The 19541-nt window shown below is 41.2% G+C and overlaps 1 protein-coding gene across 11 annotated transcripts in view; it reads left to right on the forward strand.

The window, feature by feature from the left end:
- GALNT18 (polypeptide N-acetylgalactosaminyltransferase 18) overlaps nucleotides 1-19541 on the forward strand; it is a 235843-nt gene that overhangs the window by 21809 nt on the left and 194493 nt on the right. For 3 of the 11 annotated variants that reach the window (XM_069016618.1, XM_069016621.1, XM_069016622.1), the window contains exons 1-2: nucleotides 3933-4201; nucleotides 4345-4610. The exons of 1 other annotated variant lie outside the window; for it this stretch is intronic. In XM_069016618.1, the coding sequence (XP_068872719.1) occupies nucleotides 4376-4610 (235 nt within the window). In that variant the 5' untranslated portion in view covers nucleotides 3933-4201; nucleotides 4345-4375. Of the gene's footprint in view, nucleotides 1-3929; nucleotides 4202-4344; nucleotides 4611-15340; nucleotides 15360-17692; nucleotides 17971-19541 lie in introns of those variants that run through there. 7 more of the 11 variants (XM_069016614.1, XM_069016616.1, XM_069016613.1 and 4 more) reach the window with 6 other exon arrangements.

Raw genomic sequence — 19541 nt, forward strand, 5'->3', positions numbered from 1 at the left:
AAGAGAGAGAGTAAGAAAAAGAGAAAATGTCAGAGGAATGAGGATGATGAGAATGTGTCCCGTTGTAACAGGAAAAAGTACTTTTTAGTTTTCTCTCGTCTTCATCCATCCTACTTTTCATTAATTCAGCTTTTTTCCAATTTTCAATCCTTTTTTTTTTTTTTGCATTCAGTTCATATTCACTATCTTAACATCCACTTACCAAAATCCCTTATCAAAATCCAAAACCCAGCTCCAGAAAATGCGAAGGCATCTCTGCAACTCCTTCATATCTCTTTTTATGGTTTAATAGAAGTTTCAGATTGGTTTAAAATTTGTGAGAGTGATGACTAGGGACAATACATGCCAAAGTTAATCAGATCACTTCCCTGGGGACTGAACACCTGACCTTTATCTTCAAAATAGAGAAAGCTGCCTCTTTTGAGGAGCTAAACCCTCAGTTTTATAATTTGAACTGTGGGAATAGCTCATCTGCAGAAGGGGTAGTGTCTGCTCGAGATGTACAGGTCTTGATTTGTGTGTGCAGGCTCAGACATCAGAGCTTCCAAAAAGATTACCTTCTCAGAGTAATTCAGACTTTCCTAAATTTATTTAGTCATCTCTCTCCACAATGTAAAAGGCTGTGTTGCTTAGTGAGTGCTTTGGAATTTTTTATCACCTTTCCAAACAAAAGATGTGATAATCATGGGTGAGAGGGAAGAAATAATAGAAGAAAATCCCCTCAGACTAGACAATAATGAAGATTATATCTCCACAAACTAATAGGATTTCACTTAAGAATCTGAATAGAATGTGATAAAAATAAAGTTAAAGAGTTAAGCTTTTCCACTGATTTCTAACAAGGTGTAAGAAACCTGTTCCTATAAAATGGGATAAGTACTTTTGGTTCTGATGTTTCAAGGACCATCTTACATGTTAAAGTGTTTTAACCTGCATCAAAATGCAGCAATAAAAATACAGTTCTTAAACATTTTCCTTCCATGAGCTGTAATGATAAGTAAGAAATACTAACTGAATTACTTATAGGTCACTTTACAGCTGCCACTTATCTCGCATTATTTACTAGATTGTGAGGTAATAATTCCTCAGCACTGTTTGAAATGGTGCCCTATTACAGCAGTGTAGCTGGGGGAAATCCACATTAAAGCCTGTAATACATATATGTTTTAAGAAATGTGAAATAATTACATGAAATAATTTGTATAGCATGACATAGCACCACAGTATCAGGACAAGGATAAAATCAAGACACATATTTTAGTAACCTGCACAGTAGATTGTACTGCCTCAAGCTTAAACACCTGAAGGAGAAAACACCACTTTCATTTAAGAGAAAATATTTCATAGACCTTGTGCTCCCCTATAATTTGAATGTTCAAAAAAGAAACATTTAGGGGTTTTACCACCTAATTTTCTCCTTGACTATAATGTGAGGCTGGCAGCATTTCTACTCTCCTATTGTTCCTTCTCCTGTTTTTGTTCTCATTAAATTACAAAAGTGGACTGCTTATGTATTTATGTAATAGGTTACATGAAGGGGTCTCATCTGGATTGTAATACTAAACAATAAATCAAAATGACAAAACCAACCAATTTCTAAATGGCATACACTTGGATACCTCCAACTTTGTATAAACACATAAAAGAAGACTTTTAAAGAGACCTGTCTAGAATATTATTACCAGAGACATGAAAGCAAGTGCATTTTTGTGTATCAAAGCACCTGGAGGTTTCACTATGAAGTCAGTTTTAAGAGTGGCTTCAGTCAAATCAAGGCTCAAGTGAGGAGACAGGAGTGCAGCTTTGGTAGTAGGAGAATGTGGTTAGAAATGAAAATATATTCTAAACATGATCAGAGCTGATGGGAACAAAAGGCTAATGAACTATTAATAGTTACTGTAGGTTAATCAATTATGTGCTGTTATAAGCAACCCATTAATCCTGTGAGACACATTACCTATCTTTTTCCAAATGCTTGTGTCACTTAAGGATGTGCTTACAGTCATTAGTAACAAGTGCTGTTCATATTTGTTTATAAAAGCAGTTAGTGCTTAGTATTTTATAAATTTCCATGGAAAATGTGACTTATTAATGCTTGTTATTCATCCCTTATCTGCACTGATTTCAGGCAAGTTGTGCTTTAAATTGAGAAGTCCCAGGCTAAGTCCTGGATTCTGCCTAAATTGCTGAAGAATTCATATTTTGTGACTGCAGGCAGGGTTTACAAAGATTAAAGGAAGTCTAGATAATACTATTATTAAAGGCTTCAGCCACAGCACTTCCTGCTCTCGATTACTACCAGAAGCAAAGCTGTAACACTGAAGTGTTACACAAAGGTAGGAAATAGGAAAATAAATGATGGTGTAGACATTCATTGCAGACCAAGTGGATCAACTGACTTACAGGGTGGAACTGTTCTAGTATATTCTGTCAGTGTTTTGTCTTTTACAAGGCTTGAACTTGTTCATTGACTGCTTTGGCCAGCAAACTTCCCTGTATTATTGAAAATATCTTTTCTTAAAATGTAAATATTGTTTTCTCATTCAAATACCTTGTGCTATATATTCTCATTTCCAAGGGAGTTCTCTTGGGCTCACCTTTGCTAGTGTTACCACTGGGGAAGTACTTTTAAACTGGCCAAAATTTCAGTTAGTTTTCAGAGAGGCTCAGGAGACTGAGGGGGCAGTTTGTTTTTTCAGCTTTATTGGCAGGGTTGACTGCAGCTTCTGTTGGTGCTGGTTTGTATGTGTGAGTATTCGTCATTTTTACTGTTTCTATGGAGTAACAACTGATGGAAAGGAAGAAGTCATTCTGCCTTTTGGCAGGACAGCTGCCTGCCTTGTCTCTTGAATACTGGGTCTTGCTTGCAATTAGTTTGAAAATAACAACCCCAAGATGTACATTCGAGTTGTGGAAGGGTTTGAACATTCACATGTTTATGCTTCAGAGTAGTAAGTCCTGGTACCTGCTGGGCTTTCTGCACACAGGCAAGCCCTGGAGGCACGATCAATTCTGGAGCATGACTACAGAGTGCAGTCAATCCACAACATTTGATACTCTCGCTTTCATTGGGTAAGTATTTAAAATAATTTTAGAATGTTAATTAACACGTGCCTCATTGTTTCTAATACTGGATATGCTGGTTACATTTCTGTCTTGAGACTATCAAAAGAAAATGATCTCATATAGTACAAAAGTCCCTATTTAATAGCAATGGAAAAGATTCATCATGTGCCTTCTCTCAAATCACTGAGATTTCATATTGAGAGGAATTTGCCTTTATGTGTTTTCAAAAGTAATGTAAAATATGAGGTGAAGAGAGGAAAGCAGCATGGGTATCCTGAACTAAATTGTGAGTTACTGATCCTGCCCCTGATACTGAAGCTAATTCTGGATGTTCTCAGATAAAGCGTATCCCTGTGGAGGTGGGGGAAGCGATGACCGGATGGATACGGGGCTCGCTGGTGTGGATGCGAGCAACCATTCGGTATTCCCAGTCCTGCCTCGGCGGCAGCGGGCACGCCAAGAGGCTCAAAGCCAAAGGCATCGCAGTAGTGGGTGGTCGCAGGGAGCCGAGAGCTCCGCTGAGCCCAAGGCACGGCTCCGGTTTCACCCCTCAGGCAAATGGACGCCTCCGGGTGTGAGCGGCGACACCGCGGCTCTCCCAGCCCCGCCGCACAGCGAACGGCAGCCTCGCCCGGCTGGGGATCCTTCGCAGGCAGCGCGGGGAACGGCAGGAGGGCGGGATGAGGGAGGCGCCGGCCCGGCCCCCGCCCCGGCGGCAGCGCGGCGGAGCGGCCCCGGCGCGGCTCCGTGTGCGAGCCCGGAGCAGGTGGGTCCCGCCGCTTGCCCGCCCCGCCGCGCCCGGCGCCGCTCCCCATTGGAGCCGGGCGCTGTCAGTCGGCGGGGGGCGAGTCCCGCTCCCCGGCAGGCTGCTCCCGAGGGCTGAAGCTGGAGCCGCGGCCGGTTGCGATGGGAAGCGGTGTCGGAGGGAAGAAAGTTTGCCGCGCTCGGGCACTGGGCTGCCGGCGTCCGTGATGCCCGGGGCGGGGGGCGGTGCCTGAAGGCAGCGGGCAGCCGGGCGGCTGGCACGCCTCGCTGTCTGCTGTCGGCACTGCCATCGCAAAGTTTCAGCTATTTTCATGTACTCAAAGCCAGGATTCTAATTATCAGCCCTCCCCGCCCCCACCTCTCCTTCTAGGTAGGCGACAAGTATTTTTTATTCTGTGGATTAGAGAACTTTTTGCATGGAAATTTACTGACTTCGGAGTGGTCTCCGTTTCGGGGAAAGGGGGGAAAAGGATTTCTTTTCATCGCAGATTATTTTTGTTTTCCGGATCACAGGATTTTTGGAGCTATATGGAGGGATCTCAGGATGGTGTGCACCAGGAAAACCAAAACTTTAGTGTCCACTTGCGTGATTTTGAGTGGAATGACTAACATCGTCTGCCTGTTGTACGTGGGCTGGGTGACCAACTACATTGCCAGTGTTTATGTGAAAGTGCAGGAGCCGATCTCAGAAAAAAAGTTAGAAGAAGACAAAGGGGACACTTTAAGGATTATAGAAAGGCTGGACCATTTGGAAAATGTCATCAAGCAGCACATCCAAGGTACCACCTCACCCCCGCTTGCTCGCCCTCCTCTCCCGTCTCCGCCCGCCGCTTGCCGTGTGCAGCCTCCATCCCCTCCTCTGTGTCGGCCGTGTGTGCGTGTGTCTGTCGCGTCTGTCGCGATCGGCTGAGCCATCGCCAGCCCGGAAGGAGCCGGCGCTGCGCGGGGCGTGCGGGATCGCCGGGGGAGCCCTCCCGGAGCCCGGCCGGGGAGCGGCGGAGGCGGGGGGGACCTGCGGGAGCCGCCCCCACCCGCGGGGCTCGGCCTGGGGCTGGAATGAACCTCAGCTCCCTGCCTGCCTCTGCCTTCCTCAAGTAGGGGTGCGCGGGGAGGGCTCGGCGCCAAGACCCGCTTCCCATCGCGCTGTTGTTGTATTTTTTTTTTTTTAATTCCTATTTGTTATTTTTCAAAATGGGCTGCTGCGAGTGGAATTCTTGTTCTCCTCCGCCTTTAAGCCTGACTCTGCTAATCCGTGCTGAGTCTCTGTGTTCCTTGGGGTGATGAAGGTTTTCCCTTAGTGCTGCTGTATTACTCCGAGCCTCTTGGGATTATAACTGGGGCAATCTCTTTGTGTAATGCCTTTTAATTTTATCCCCTTTTAATGGGTGCTCTGGGAGAAGGGTTGAAGTGGGCAAACAGTGGGGGAGAATAAGATTATTTCCTGTGAGTTTGGGATTTTACATGACTTTTGCTTTACTGGGGGATCTTTAGTGTCTTCCTTTATATTTTCATCATCTGCATGGCATTATAGTGTCACTCTCTCAGCCTGCCAAGTGAATTGGATGGTAAGGACGCTTGAGGGTAGGTGAGAGCCTGTACAAAATCTAGAGGGACCATCTTTCTCTGCTTCTGCATAACCTCCACTGAATGCTCAAACCCCAGTTAGTCTCTCCTAAATCTGAAAAAGAAGAGTAGACCATGTGGTGAAGGACACCTATCACCAGTGCAAAAAATCTTGCTCACTTCCAGGCGGCTGTGACCAATTGGTCGTCTGGGAATATGAAGCCAGTGGAGAGAGCAGGGTGGGTAATCCCTTATGAGCTGGGCATCCCTGCTGGTCAATATACATGACTTTGTAGTGCTATTAAAACCCAGCTACTTTGCTTTGACTTGTGTTAATATATTTTTAAATATGGCATATCATCATTCATTTTGTATATAGACTCTTTTCTCAGGTAGTCATCTTGCTTAAAGGAGTAAAATGCTGCTTTTTATAACGTTTTCCCCCCTTTCTTCCCTGGAGAATGGGTTATAGCAGCTTCTTCAAGTTTTAAGTTCTGTCATGCAGACCTTAAGTTTTTCTTGATTCCTGAAATGGATTTTTAAAAGGAAATGTATTCTTGTCTGTGTGCCAGTGGAGTGCACTGTGGAAGCATATATGAAGGCAGGGATTTTTCAAAAGGCTCTGGCTAAGAGCGAGATACACAAAGTTAATTGTCTTCCCTTATGAGGCTGGAGCATAACTCCTTCAGGTTTGTTGGTGTGAAACTCAAACAGCCTTGTTTCTTTTCAAGGAAACTAACCACGTTGGTGCCTTTGGTCAGTAGTCCTCAGAGCAGCAGAGGAAAGGTACACTTAAATCAGGAGACAGTATAACATGGATTAGAGCAGAAGCTTTTTTTTTTTTGTGACTATCCATAAGACAAACAAGACGGTTTTTTCCTTAAACAGTGCTCGTTTTAAAGTTGAAGAGGGTCTTTCAAAATTAACTAAGTGAACAGTTTGGTGATAAGTACTAAAATATTAGGGGTAAAAAAAAAAAGCTTTACAAGCTTCTCATGCCTTATTGAAACTACTTAGTCTTAAAGATAAATAAATAAAATAAAAATCACAGATCCTTAGCTCAGAGTGGATTTTCTATACTTTTTTTTTTGCCAAATAATTATAATGGGGGTTCTCACGGAAATTCCTGTGGCAGATACTGCAGAATAGGATGTTACTTTAATCAGATTTTGCTTAGAATTATGAGATGCTGTGAATTCTGGGTCAGGGCACAAAACTCATTGGAGTTACTGAAAGAAATATCCCAAGCTTGACTGGGTTTGATTTGAACTTGAAGGTCAGCTTTAAGAAATTGCATGTTTGAGAGTTCTTGCCAGAAATTGAGTAAACCAGCTGCTGTAATGGTTCTAGACATGGTTATAAGGGTTATCTGTAGTTTGCTAATAAACTTTTCCTTGGACCACTTCTTTTTGGTGTTGGAGAGAGGTCTCAATAGCTCAGAAGTTCTGCAATGCTGAACAGGCATGAAATTAGCACGGGTAATAGAATTACATTCCACAGGCTATCCTGCAAATGCCAGAGAGCTTTAGCTGCTGCATTTTACACATGGGGTTGCGCTAATATTTCATTTTAATTTGCTTTCTCATTGAATTGTTTGATTAGATGCCATCTGGGAATTTCTTTAGCATATAAATTGCAATCTTGTAATATTTTATCAAGTGTCCTAGAAATGAGACGTGCCTTCATATAAAACCCCTTTTAAAGTATGTATTTTTAAAAAGACATTTTCATGGCAAGAAAAGTGTCAGACTGAAAAGAGATTTCCAGGTAAGAGAGGTTCAGAGGGAATCAAAGCCTGCATGCGTTGTGTTTGGAAAGAACGGTATGGACAGGGAAATCCCACGCCACAGAAAGAAGAATCTTGCGGAGCTAAAGCTCGATGCTGAAACTTGAGCTGTCTGAAGCCTGGGAATCCTGAATTCTTGGCTTGTGGCCAGACACAGCTCACAAGACCGTTTTGGTGAAATGACTTTACCTTTTTGCAATGATAACGACCTGCAGGATTTTCTGTGGCAGTGTGTTGTGGCATTGTGATGTTAATTACGCCTGAGTGCTCCCCAGCATTCAGTACCAAGGAGATTCTCCTCCCCTCCAGCCCAAATCTTCAGTCGGAGGCACATGCTCCATGCTAGCGGGCTGCCCACTGAGAGAAACTTCTAGTTCCCACCTCCTTTTGACTTTGCAAACAGGATGGTGTCTTTTTTGAGATTGTGTGTATGTGTTTATGTGTTTGAAAGAAACTGAGTAAAAGACCAGATGGGTAGCTTGATGCGAAGTGCAGCCCTTCCATGCCTGACAAAGGTGTGTGGCACGTGGACTGTGTAGTAGCACTAAGCTTTATTCCCAGAAAGTATGCTTTAGAGGGCTAAGGTTAATGAGTGTCAAATGAGATAAAAAACTATGTTCTGTTGAGTTCCCAAGCACCAAACTGGCTCAAAAAACCCCAAACACTCTCACTTTATTAAAACCAATTCAAGAGTGCTTCAGACAGATCATGACTTATCCTTCATCTTAATAATGCATCATGCATTGGCTCTGACACCAAAAATTTGCCCTAAGTCGTATGTGCAGTTGGAAGATCAGGTGAGTGGGCAGGCTTCTCTTAATCTGATACATAGTTTGTATCAGTGTCAGTGTGAAAAAAACTAGCAAAAAGGGAGGAATGTATTGGTTTCCATAGCCTCACTTTAGGCCATCATAGCCCATAGTTTCATTTTCTTTGAAAAGCTAAGCTGTGATTAAACCCATATCACTCAAAACTCCTCTGCACATCATCCTGTCTGTCTTATTATGCAATGTCATTTTAGTAGTTTTCAGCCTTCCTAGTTTTAATCAGATGATGTTTGTGTTCCCGAATTATCTTAAAAGATTATAGGCTATGAAATCTATGTCATGAACTTGCTTCTTGCCCCTGCCCCATTCTTCCTCTCAACCCCTTGGACCTAGACAGAATTACTAAACAGTTAAGACAAAGACTAGATCTAAATTGAAGTTGTAACACACAGTTCATTTCTGGACTAGCTGAATTCTTAGTTGAGGTTGATGTATGGTTACTAAGACATCTGTGTCCAACTGGGATTTTGGTCGTCCATCCTTGCAACCTGCTGCATCTGTTCTTATCAGTGGAATATCAGACACTGTGTGGACTTACTTGGGAAAATTTGTGAGAGAAGAGTTGTTTACATTATCTTTCATTCTCCTGCTTCGAATGATTTGCTGTGTGGATTTACTTGAGCTAATATTAGCTATCCCACAGTTGGATATCTGATCACCCTCTGTGGTCAGCTGGGGCACAGAGAGGTCTCCAGTGTGTGATTCACTCAGTACCTGTGTCAGGTGTTAGGGTGAAATTATTTGCTTTCAGAAACTGCATATTTTGAGCTTGGGAGCTAGGTCAAGCCACATTCTTTATTTTAGCCTGGGAAAGGTTTGAGTAAGTAAATGTTGTGTTTGTTATTTACCCTTTATTTCTTGATCTCAAACAAAGAAGAATGTCTTCTGTCTTTTGCAGCCTGGCTAACTAACCCTAGCTGGGTTCTGTAAAGTCAGCTCAATAGGATTCAAATGGCCACTCCACCATGTCTCTTACTCCTGAGTTACTTTCCTTTTGGGAATAATTAATGACTAAATCCCCCCAGCTTATTTCCCTCAAGCTCAAAAGCAATTAGGCATGTTTATCACTCACTGCAGCATATTTATTCTACTGAGAAACAAATGAGCACCAGGCAGCAGCCCTGGGAACACTCAGCTCTTGCTCCTCTGCAGAGGGCTCTGTATTCCCTGTCTCTGTGCAAGCAGAGAGATCTGCTGTCCCAATGTAGCTAATTGCAGTGGAAGAACCTCCTTGCAGATATAAGACAGGCGGGATTAATCCCATTATTTTTTCTCTTTAGGCTGTGACTTCTCAAGTCATTCTAGATGGCTGCATGTCAGTGCAGATTAATTGGAATTTAACTTTCATGTTCTGCCATGCTTAGGGATGAGTGCACTAAAGAAACCTTAATACAGTTATTTCAACTGGAAGACTTAATTTGCTGTAAATTTTCAAGCAATACTGGAGGTGCAGGTATTTCAAGGACAATCTACTGAAGACTTAATGTTGTTGATTATGTTGACTACAACTCGATAGTATATTATTACTATTATTAAAATTAATCTTTTTGTGCTTTTAATATCTTTAGCTCCCTTCTAATTATATTCTTGGTGGTTCTTCCACTGAGGATTTATGTCACTGGGGTTAGGATGCAGTGGGCAAAACTGAGGAGTGGTAGTTTGACCTTATTAAGGTAACTGGATTTCATTACTGGATATTGAATGATTCCTTTCATGATTAAAGTTGTTTTCTCCAGAATGACGTTTCTGTTTTTTTTTTTTATTTTCCATTTTCCTGATTGCTCTGTTTCTTCAGGTATATACAATGGGAATGGCATGACAGATTTATTTGAGATTGGTTCTTTTGAGAGAAAGAAGAAAAGTTTTATTTGGCTACTGAGTGAGAGTGAATGATAGCTTTGTAGTTGGGAAGGGAATTGACCTGGATTCCGTTTCCTTCAATCATGACAATTTCTGTAGCTCACATGAAAGTCTTCAACAGAAGGTTAAAAAAATGAATCAGGAGAAGAGCTGCGACTTCCATGCCCTCCACAACTTCCCTCATTGCTAAGCTAGAAAAGTTTGCCTTTTTCTCTGAAAAAGTTCATTTTTGTTGACATATGTTATCTCTGCACAATGGCACAGCCTCAGTGGAAGGAGTGCAGTGTTTGAGCAGATGATGTATGGGCTCAGCAGAGATGGAGAGAGCTGTTCTGCTTCAGGTCCTGCACTCACTGCTTCATTTGTGCCACTCAGGTGTCACTTTGGGCAATGTTTCTTAGGTTGGCACAAGCAGTCTGCAGCTGTGCAGGAGTTCCAGCTGAGGTCTTTCCTGCCAGCTTGTTATGCCTACTTTAGTACTAACGAGTGATTTTTATCTGTATGAGCAGAACAGAGGTAAATACATCTGAAATGAAACATAAAGCAAGACCTATGCACAGCTGCTGGGAATTGTGTGTAACATGTGGGATCAGCTTGGTCCTGGGCTCTCGCTCTCTCATGGCATCTCGTGAGGCAGAGTTTGCCTCTCTCCACCTGACATTGCTCCCCTGCCTGTGGCAAGACACAGAAGCAGTTTACTGAAATTCTGCGTTCAACAGAAACACTTGTCATCAGTGTTACACTGTGAAAGTGTACATAAGCTGTGGTGAGATGGGATAGGCTGATATTAGCCCTCTGAATGTTAGAGACATGACGTGTAAAGAAAATCTATGGCGATTTTAAAAAGCTCAGATTTGGCTCAGATCTTGAGACAGCAGTGGCAGTTGTGAAGATGGCTTAGGGCTTAGCTGCCTCCTGAGGGTGATGGGGGATCCTTGCTTGTCATTGGAACAGCCCAGGAACTTGATCATCAGCTATTAATGTATGGAGTGTGGAAAGGGACACAATGGGACATGAATCTTCTGTAGCTGGTTAATGGCTGTCCTCGTTTCTTGCAGCCATAAGATTATGTTGTCAGCCACACCTGGCCTGGAGATCAGACCCTGGGCGCTGTGGTGTCTTAGGAGTGTCCCTGAGTCCAGAGCAGTGAAGGAATTTACTGGTCCACAATTAACAAAACTAATGAAGTTTAATTTCTGTCTAATGCAAAAGTGAAAACTACATATTGTGAAAACTAACTTCATTCCTCTGAGGCAAATCCTTCTTCATTCATCTGCTATATTGTTTTCCTTTTAATCATCTCTGGAGGTATCTTTCTGTGCTGCCCTTGGCCTTCCAGTGCTAGCTCTGTAGCCTCTTGAGAAACTGCAGGGCTCCTTCGTTTTAGTAACTTGATAAACAGCTCAGTAACAAGCTGTTGGATTAGTGTGGACAAATACTCTGGACAGACACTGAAATTCTCAGGTATGTGAAACTTAATGCTTTGACTTCATGCTGCTGTTATCTACACCTGAATCTATTCTCCAGTTGTGCAATGCAGATGTGTTCTCTGTGCAACAACATTTTGTTCCTGTTTTCTCCACAAATTTTCTCTGCTCAACTGGTGTTTTGTAACTAAGGTGCTGTTTTTAACCTGTATCCTCCATTTTCTGAGGCAAAGGCAGAGATGTTTAGGAGCTGAAACCGTGATGGCCATTATTACAGCTCTCCAGCATTTCCTTAACTTGGCTTTGAAAATTAACAAACAAGAATATTCCAATTTCTGTTTTAGAATATGAAGGTGGAAGGTCCAAGCTGCTACTTTGAAGTGCTCTGCCTTTAAAATGTCAATTTGTCTTCTCAAGTCTGTGAGGGATTCTTACTATATTCGCTACTTAGATTGTGTTTTAAACACATGAGATTTTTAAAATGTCTTATTTCTATGACAACAGCGCTGTGGCAGCTGGCAGGAATCCCAGCTGTCCTGTGATCATGAATGTGTAGTGCAACCCCTGACTCGGAGACCTTCATTTCCATGGATGAGGTCTGCAGGAGCAGGGCAGAGGAGGGGGATAGAGAGAACTGATATGGCCCCATTTTTAGAGACTGGTAGTGGCAGCTTTGACTGGCTGCTGGAGTTGCTCACAAGAATCAGACACAAGGTCCCTTCTCTCACAGGAAGAGCCCAGGGAGTGTGTGAGTCCTGCAGCAGCCAAGTGGTGGTGGGGTGCAGCAGCCACATCTGTTGTCCACTGACACAAATTTGAGGCTGACATGAACCCTGAAGTATGAGATTAGAGAGCTCTCCCAACATGCATGTTACAATTAGCACATCCTAAATACCACATAATTGCCTAAATCTCTGCTTGTATACTGAAAATTCAGGAGCTCAGTGACCTTCTGTTAGTAATGTCAGTAGGGGTGTGGAAATCCTGTTGTAGTTTTGGTTTTGACATTTCCTATCTCCTAAATCAAGCACTGTATTTTAAATGTGAATGTTTGAATTTTCCTTTTATTAGAGCTGTCACAGGTGATCTCTGAGAATATAGGATTTCTATAAGCAGCTTTCTGAAGAGTGTAAGAAAAAGATAGTATTTCTGGGGTTTTTTTTCTTCATAGATAAATGATCATTCTAGTCTTCATTTCAGGGAGATAATATAGAGTTTTAGACTTCCTCATATGTAATCTGAATCTAGCTAAAGATCTCTTTCATGAATCATCCAACTAATGCAGAGAATTACCTGTCCCTGCTTTCATGGTGGATTCAAATTCCTTTGAAGCTTTTCTTTCTGCGTCAAGTCATGACTTGCCAGAGGCTTTGCAAGAAGATTTGGCATGCTGGAGGTAAAAGTAAAACTGTCAGATAAACTTTTCAAGCACTGCAGACTCAGTGAGTCTGTACTCATCCATTACAGGATTATCATTGCAATGAAATTATGGTTGGAGAAAATGTCTTTTGGGATTTCTCTGTGCACAGAATAAAAAGGGCTTGCAGAACTGAGCACAGAATCATTTTTAAAATAACATTGTTGTATGTATTTTTCTATCTCTGAGGTATTTATAATTTTGCCAGCTGTATATGGAATGATCATATTATGTCAGCCTTTCCCTCTTCTACTTGTGCTAACAGGAATATTTTAAGTTGTTCAAGCAAAGGGTGTGGGAGTAGTATGCTGTAATTTCTGTGGAATTTCTGATTAGAAAACGTGTTCGCATTTAACAGTTTGGAGGACGAGGAGGGTCAAGGAGGAGAAAAGTACAGCAAAAGCTACAGTCTGCACAAGAATACCTGAATGTTTTATCTTTTTTTAGTTGATATGAAATTGCAGTTATGGAGTGGAAACTATGGAGTCTCCACTGGTGTTAGTGAAACTGGTGCTAGTGAGTTTCCATGGAGGGGAAAGAGGCAATGCACCATTTTTGATTCTCTTCTGAAAGCCTTTTGCTTTCCTGTCACATCAAAACCAGTTTCACATCTGGTAGATTGCTACAAATATTTGCTTGTTAATTAACCCCAAATCTAGCATTCAAAAACTGAAGACTTCAATCTATTTGATTTAGTTTATATGGATTTTTTAAAACATGTGTAGCACCTTTAATGAAGTAAGAAATATTTTTTTGCATACAGCCAGACTATCATAAGCAAAATACTGGGCCTGGAACCAAAATTGTGATGCTCTTGGTCTCCAATATTATAATTGTGTGTTGTTGTTGTTTTGATCCTGGTTTTTTAGAGTTAGAACTCTGTGACTTTACAACATGATGTCAGCCATAAAGGATTATGACATCATTAAACTTAGATGTAACTAAATGAGGTATTTCAAGCTTCTGTTTAGCTAATGTTTTCATGTGGCTGTAAAGCTGTACAAGTTTAAACTTAATTTAAAACTGTTAGGCATAAACCAAACTAACCAACAATAAAAAAACCCCAAACACAAGTTCTAAAGGGATGTGTAAAGCTATACAGAATGGCAAGAAGACTGGTGAATTTAGGCACTAAAAGCAGCAAGAGCAGAAAAAGCTGTAACAAAATGGCAACAGAAGACTCATGTTTGGATACATCATTCCCACTTGCTGCAATTGTAACAGGAATGCTTTTGGTATAGAAATAGTTAAATCCCATTGATTTATTGTTACACTTCCTAAAAGTGCAATTCCATCAACACACATGAGTTTTGAGCACAGCTTATGTCTTTCTTACATAAAAAGACATAACATTTGTTTAAAGCACCTTCACAGTGCTGATTCTACTATTCTCATTTAAGTACTGAGATAAAATTTTGCATGCAGATGAATATACAAATATTAAATATATCTAAAATATTTTCTGTATGAAATCTCTCTATAAAAATATGGTTAAGCTAAGGATCCATATGTCTTGTCTGGAAGGTAGGAAGGGGCTTCACCATTGGTTGGCAGGGGCTTACGTGTGAGAGTCTGTAAATGGTAATGCAAGCACCAAAGCAAGAGTTTGGTTAGAGCACATGGGAGTGTGTTTGCAAAATATCTCAGTGTGGTGGCAGCAGGAGCAGGCTCCTGGAGCCTGGAAGTACAAAGATGGAAGTATTGCCTGAGGTGTGTTGGAATCAGGTTTTCAGACTGTTGTCAGTGCTGTCTGCAGTAACTGAGTAATAGCTGGTGGCTAGGCTGATCCCTGCCCATTTTGTCTCTTTTCCTGGATGATTGCAGATGCAGGTGGAATGCTGGGCCCCAGAGTGAATGGGGAGCCACACTATTGATTTCTTGTTAGAAGTAAGCAGAGGTAAAAGCTTTTTATGTGGCAACTGCCAGCTCTAGAGGATAGGATTTTAATCACTCAGCTCTGGATTCTTTTTTTCTTAATTAAGCTGCTCGTGGAGAATTTCTAAATTTATGACAGAGTAAAATTCCTTGTTATGAGGAAACCTGGCGACTTGAAAACACGTAAAAGGAAATTCAGTGTTGTAACGTGGGAAACATTCCTTAGCTCATTGCATAACATGTCAATATGTTTTTGTCTGCTTGACAATATGTAGGAAATGCCTTTGATTTTGTAAAATTGCATGTAATTTCTCAGCATTTCTTTTGATTCTATTGATTAAAGCTTTTTTCCCTGCCTAGAGACATTAAATAGCAAACCATCTACTAAAAGTGGATTGGTAACATTCCCGAAAATTAACATTTGAAAAAAAAATTTAGTCTAAATATATTTCAGACTGTTTCTGTTTGTGTTCTGAGATGAAGATGAAAACAAAAGCTTCTGTTTCAGTCTGGCAAAAGGTTGCAATAGCTGATGAAATACCAGTATTGTCTTCACACAGTGGGGAGAGAGATGCTGACCATGGCAAAAAAGCAGAGAGGTACCAGGAGGTGTGGTGTAAAAGTGTCATTGCAAACACTGTCCCGTGTGGCTGCGTGTTTACCACCTGTATCTCTTTTCCAGGGATTGATGGATAATCAGCCACTCAGCCCAAGGTATGCTGTGTGTGGCTGTCAGCAGGGAAATACCCTGATTGCAGTCACTAACTCTATGGGTAAGTGTAGGTTATAGAGAAATCCCCAAGGCCCAGGTTTTGCTAAAACAGTGAGGTGGTAAATATAACACTGGGGTGGTCATGGAGAGTGATATTTTTTTGATTCTGCTTAGTTCTACTCACCAATGTCTTTCTGATTATGAGCTTTGTGTGAGCAGCTTTTGGGCTGTGAGTGGCTGTCCTGAAGCTGAGAACATGCTCACAGGAATAAGAACTCTCGGTATGTTTGAAGTGTTGGGTCAACCACAGGGAATATTTCTTGGCAGGTTGAGAAAAAAAGCTTGTGCATTTAACCTGGCTTTTGTGGCTGGTTTTGCCAGGTAAGAATGCCATGTAACTTAAAAAATTTGTTTATCTGTCTTAGGAAAAGAAGGAACAGAGAAAAAGAGTTACTCAATGCTCTCTGTGTAGGCACAGATTCAGTGGAAGATAATTCTGTGTATTTGCTTCTCCAGCAACTGGATTATCATTCTAACTGTCCAGTTAAGACAGACTTTTAAGTAATAAAGTAATCTCTGAAGGCACTGTGCATTTATACCCTTTCTGTTACTAAAAAACAAGATACACAGGTTTTATTTGAAAGTGAGAACAAGGAAGTCCTGGCAGTGGCTGTTCTGTCATAAGATTTTTCCTTACATTAAAAACCTTGAGATACTGACAGATATTAAATGATTGGACTGCATTCTTCCCACAGAAAGAATGTAACAGAGAGCCCCTGGATTGAGTTCTCAGTCAGTGTGATTCTACTCAAAAGTTTTTGCTCTAAAATCCTGTCTCCATTGGACTCACATAAATTGCTGTTGTGGCCATGCTGCAGTAGCTCATACATCTGAGGAGCTGTGGGGCTTGGGAGGGAGCAGAGTGATCTGTGCAGAGCAGTATAAAATGCAGGGACTCACTTTCTCTGTCCCCTCTGCTGCCCCAGAATTCTGCCCTGGATTACCCACAGGCCAGGTCAGGATCATGTAGGGGAGCTTTTCCTTGCCTCACATCTGTGGAGTTACTTCTTTCTAATCACCATGTATGCCACTGGGTCTGAAGCATGAAGATGGGAAAGGGAAAGAAGATTCAAAGTATTCACAAGTGTAAAAGATTATGTAATTATTACAGGAGTGACATAAAATACTGTGTAAAATTACAGGCAATAGCAAATATTAAGCAGTGCTGCCTGTCTATTTTTAAAACTCGTGCTGAGCTAGCCCCCAGGCAGCCAGACTGTTCTTTGTGCTGGTGTGTGCCATGGCATTGTCTGGCTGTTGTCACAATGAACGGGGTGCAGGGAATGGGAGTGGTTTAGCCACAATGACAACTTGGTGACAGTGCAAGGTATGACAGGAAAAAAAAAGATAAACCACAATGTAGGATGTAGCAGTTTAGCTTTGCTACATTCAGCTAAGAGAAAAGGGTAATTTTACTTTGAAAAATATTTTTAATGTATCTCTTTTACTCTCTGTTCAATGTTTGTGGTACACATTTATTAAGAGTGATTTTGAGTTTGCCTTTCTGCTGTTTGATGAGAACAGATGTTATTTTCTCCCAACTTCTTGACACCTGGAACTGTCAAAATTCCCCATGCTCATTCAATTATCATCCAACAAGCAGGATTTATTCCAGCAATTTATCTAGAAGGACCAATTCAACACAAGATACCCTTTTCACTGATATTAAAATAAACTTAAGAAGTCCTGTTTGTTTCATTGGAATGAGTAGCTGTCTTTTAAATAACAAAAACAAAAATGCAATTTTATGAAGTCACCTCAGACAGCAGGAGTAACACTGGGAGTAGATGGCCCTGGAATTTACACATTTGCATTTCACATCTTTCAGTTCTAGTATCTTAAGGGGAAGTCTTGCACCCCCCTTAAGTGGACAAACATAATTTTCCTACAGGTGACTATTGTGATTGATGTTTGAGACCTGAACATGGTGTTTTGGCCACATTCCTTTGCCCAGCACTGAGCAGGATGTGTGTTTTCAAGTCATCTCATGTCTAGCAGTGTTTTTGTTTTAATTTGCCTTTGCAGTTCCAAACCCAAAATGTGAACTAAAATAAATGTGTTGACTAGAGATACAAAGGAGGTTGCAGTCAAGCAATTAGGATTTGGTTGAAAATTTAAATAGTTTAAAGCATTGCAGCAGTGCCATGTGGCAGGATGTGCTCAAGGGCCAGTGAGGAGCATGATGACCTTTCCCCCTTTCCCCCCCTCCCCCCCATTAATTAACTTAATTAATATCTTCTGTTTTCTAGGAGTGGGGTTTTCCCCCCCCCCCTCCTTTATTAACCTTACTATTTAAACCTTGTGCCACCTGTGTTGTAATAAGTTAGGATTTTTCAGTTGGTGGACTTTGGAAACTTGTAGATAAAAGTAGTTAGGAAAAGATAAGTTAGGCTATGGGATGTCTGTTACAAATATGCAGGAGTTTCCCATCCCATGCTGCCTATCTCTTTGAAAGAGGTTTTTGAAAATTAAGTATCTGCTGAAAAGGTCTGTGCTAAACTCTGGAAGCAGCCAGATGTCAGTGAATACTTAGAATACAAAATAGCATAAGGGGGAATGAGAATTCATTTTTCTCTAGCAACTTGATCCACTTCACTAAAAAAGCATGGAAGGTAAGGTTAGTCTCCTTGTGTTCATGTTATAACTTGTTTTCCAGAAATGTGGAAGCAGCCAGTTGTCCAAAATGCTTCCTTTCTACTTCCTGAAGAATGCCATTCCTTGAATGCCTCAGTCTTGGAGCACCATATAGACTTGTAACAAAGGCTCCAAGGTCTGAATGTGAGTTGTTTCCAGTGTATTCAACTTCTTGAATGACTTTGTTTGTTGATATAGATGTTTTAAATTGGCTTCTGATTATAGTTTTTTTTTTTGGATTATGACCTGTTTTAGCTACTGCCTCTTACCTGACACAAAAAGTGTAGTCCAATCATTAGACAGTGTGAGTAAAAACCTTCACATTAGAAATGATGACAAAACACGTGGCTGCAAGAGGAGCAGAATTTCAGTAAAATGTTTTCTGAAAACTTGTAAGTCCCGTTTCTATAGGTCTCTTAGATATGTTTTGAATTTTTTTTTCTATAAGTTATTTTGGAGCCTCCACTGCTTAATCTCCTTTAATGTGTGTTACCTTTCCAAGGAAAAAATTAAATTGCTTGAGGCATACCTCAGAATTTTCCCACAGGGAACTGGAGGTAAAATACCAGGTAATAGAAATTCTGAGGAATTCACACAATACATTTCAGTTATTATGTAATTGCTTAAAATTATTACCAGTAATGTTGGCATTAAAAGGAGGAATCAGATACCTACTAGGCTGTCTAATAAGCCTTCTATTTTTTTACTTGTGAATCTGAATTATTAAGAAAGCAATCCATCTACCTTTCTAATAACTTTGGAATCTAACAGTCAAATTGACGTAATCAGAGGTTAAAAATGTTGGAAATAACTATATCCATAGAAGTCTCCTCCAGGTAATAGAGGGAGACACTGTAGGTACTCTCTTGTGCTAGTTGAAAAGCTGCATTTATTAATATTTATTGTCAGACAATGTGCATGGGAAAGAACACTCACCTGTTCCTAGTAATTTCCTGAATATTGCAAAATTTCAAAAGCACTTGCATTAACCCCAGAACTAAGTCCAAAGGAAAACTGGCATTATCTGCTCTTGTGCTCAGTGATCTGGTTTATTTAATCATGTCCTAGGTCGTTTCTAAGCTTTTGGGAGGAATTCCTGAGCAGAAATGGGAATATTCATTCTGCTAACGTGACTGTACCATCCTGGTGTGAACTGCGGCGTGTTTCCTTTTCCATCAGCTGAACTGAATTCTGATTGCAGATGGATGAGAAACTGGGACACAGCAAAATTAGCAGCAGTATTAGTAAATGAGACAGAAAGTGTACTTTGCTATTTCCAGATATTGTGCAGAAGATCATCTGAGCTGCCTGCCCATTTTGCTCAGCTTGATGGGATCACATGGGCTTTCAAAGGTTGTGACCAGGAAATACAGCAGCTGTTGGAATCCAGCATCTCTGGGAATGGGCCAGTGAAACATCAAGCTGGGTCTTCACCACTCCAGTCTTAGTTTCAGGAGCCAGCTGTCCCATTTGCAAGGATCAGAGAGTGTAAAAATAAGTGAAAACTCGATGGAGAACTGCCAGGTTGCAGGTGCACACTTGCAGAGCT

This window comes from Aphelocoma coerulescens, chromosome 5 (genome assembly GCF_041296385.1).
Source record: "Aphelocoma coerulescens isolate FSJ_1873_10779 chromosome 5, UR_Acoe_1.0, whole genome shotgun sequence".
Taxonomy (NCBI): Eukaryota; Metazoa; Chordata; class Aves; order Passeriformes; family Corvidae; genus Aphelocoma; species Aphelocoma coerulescens.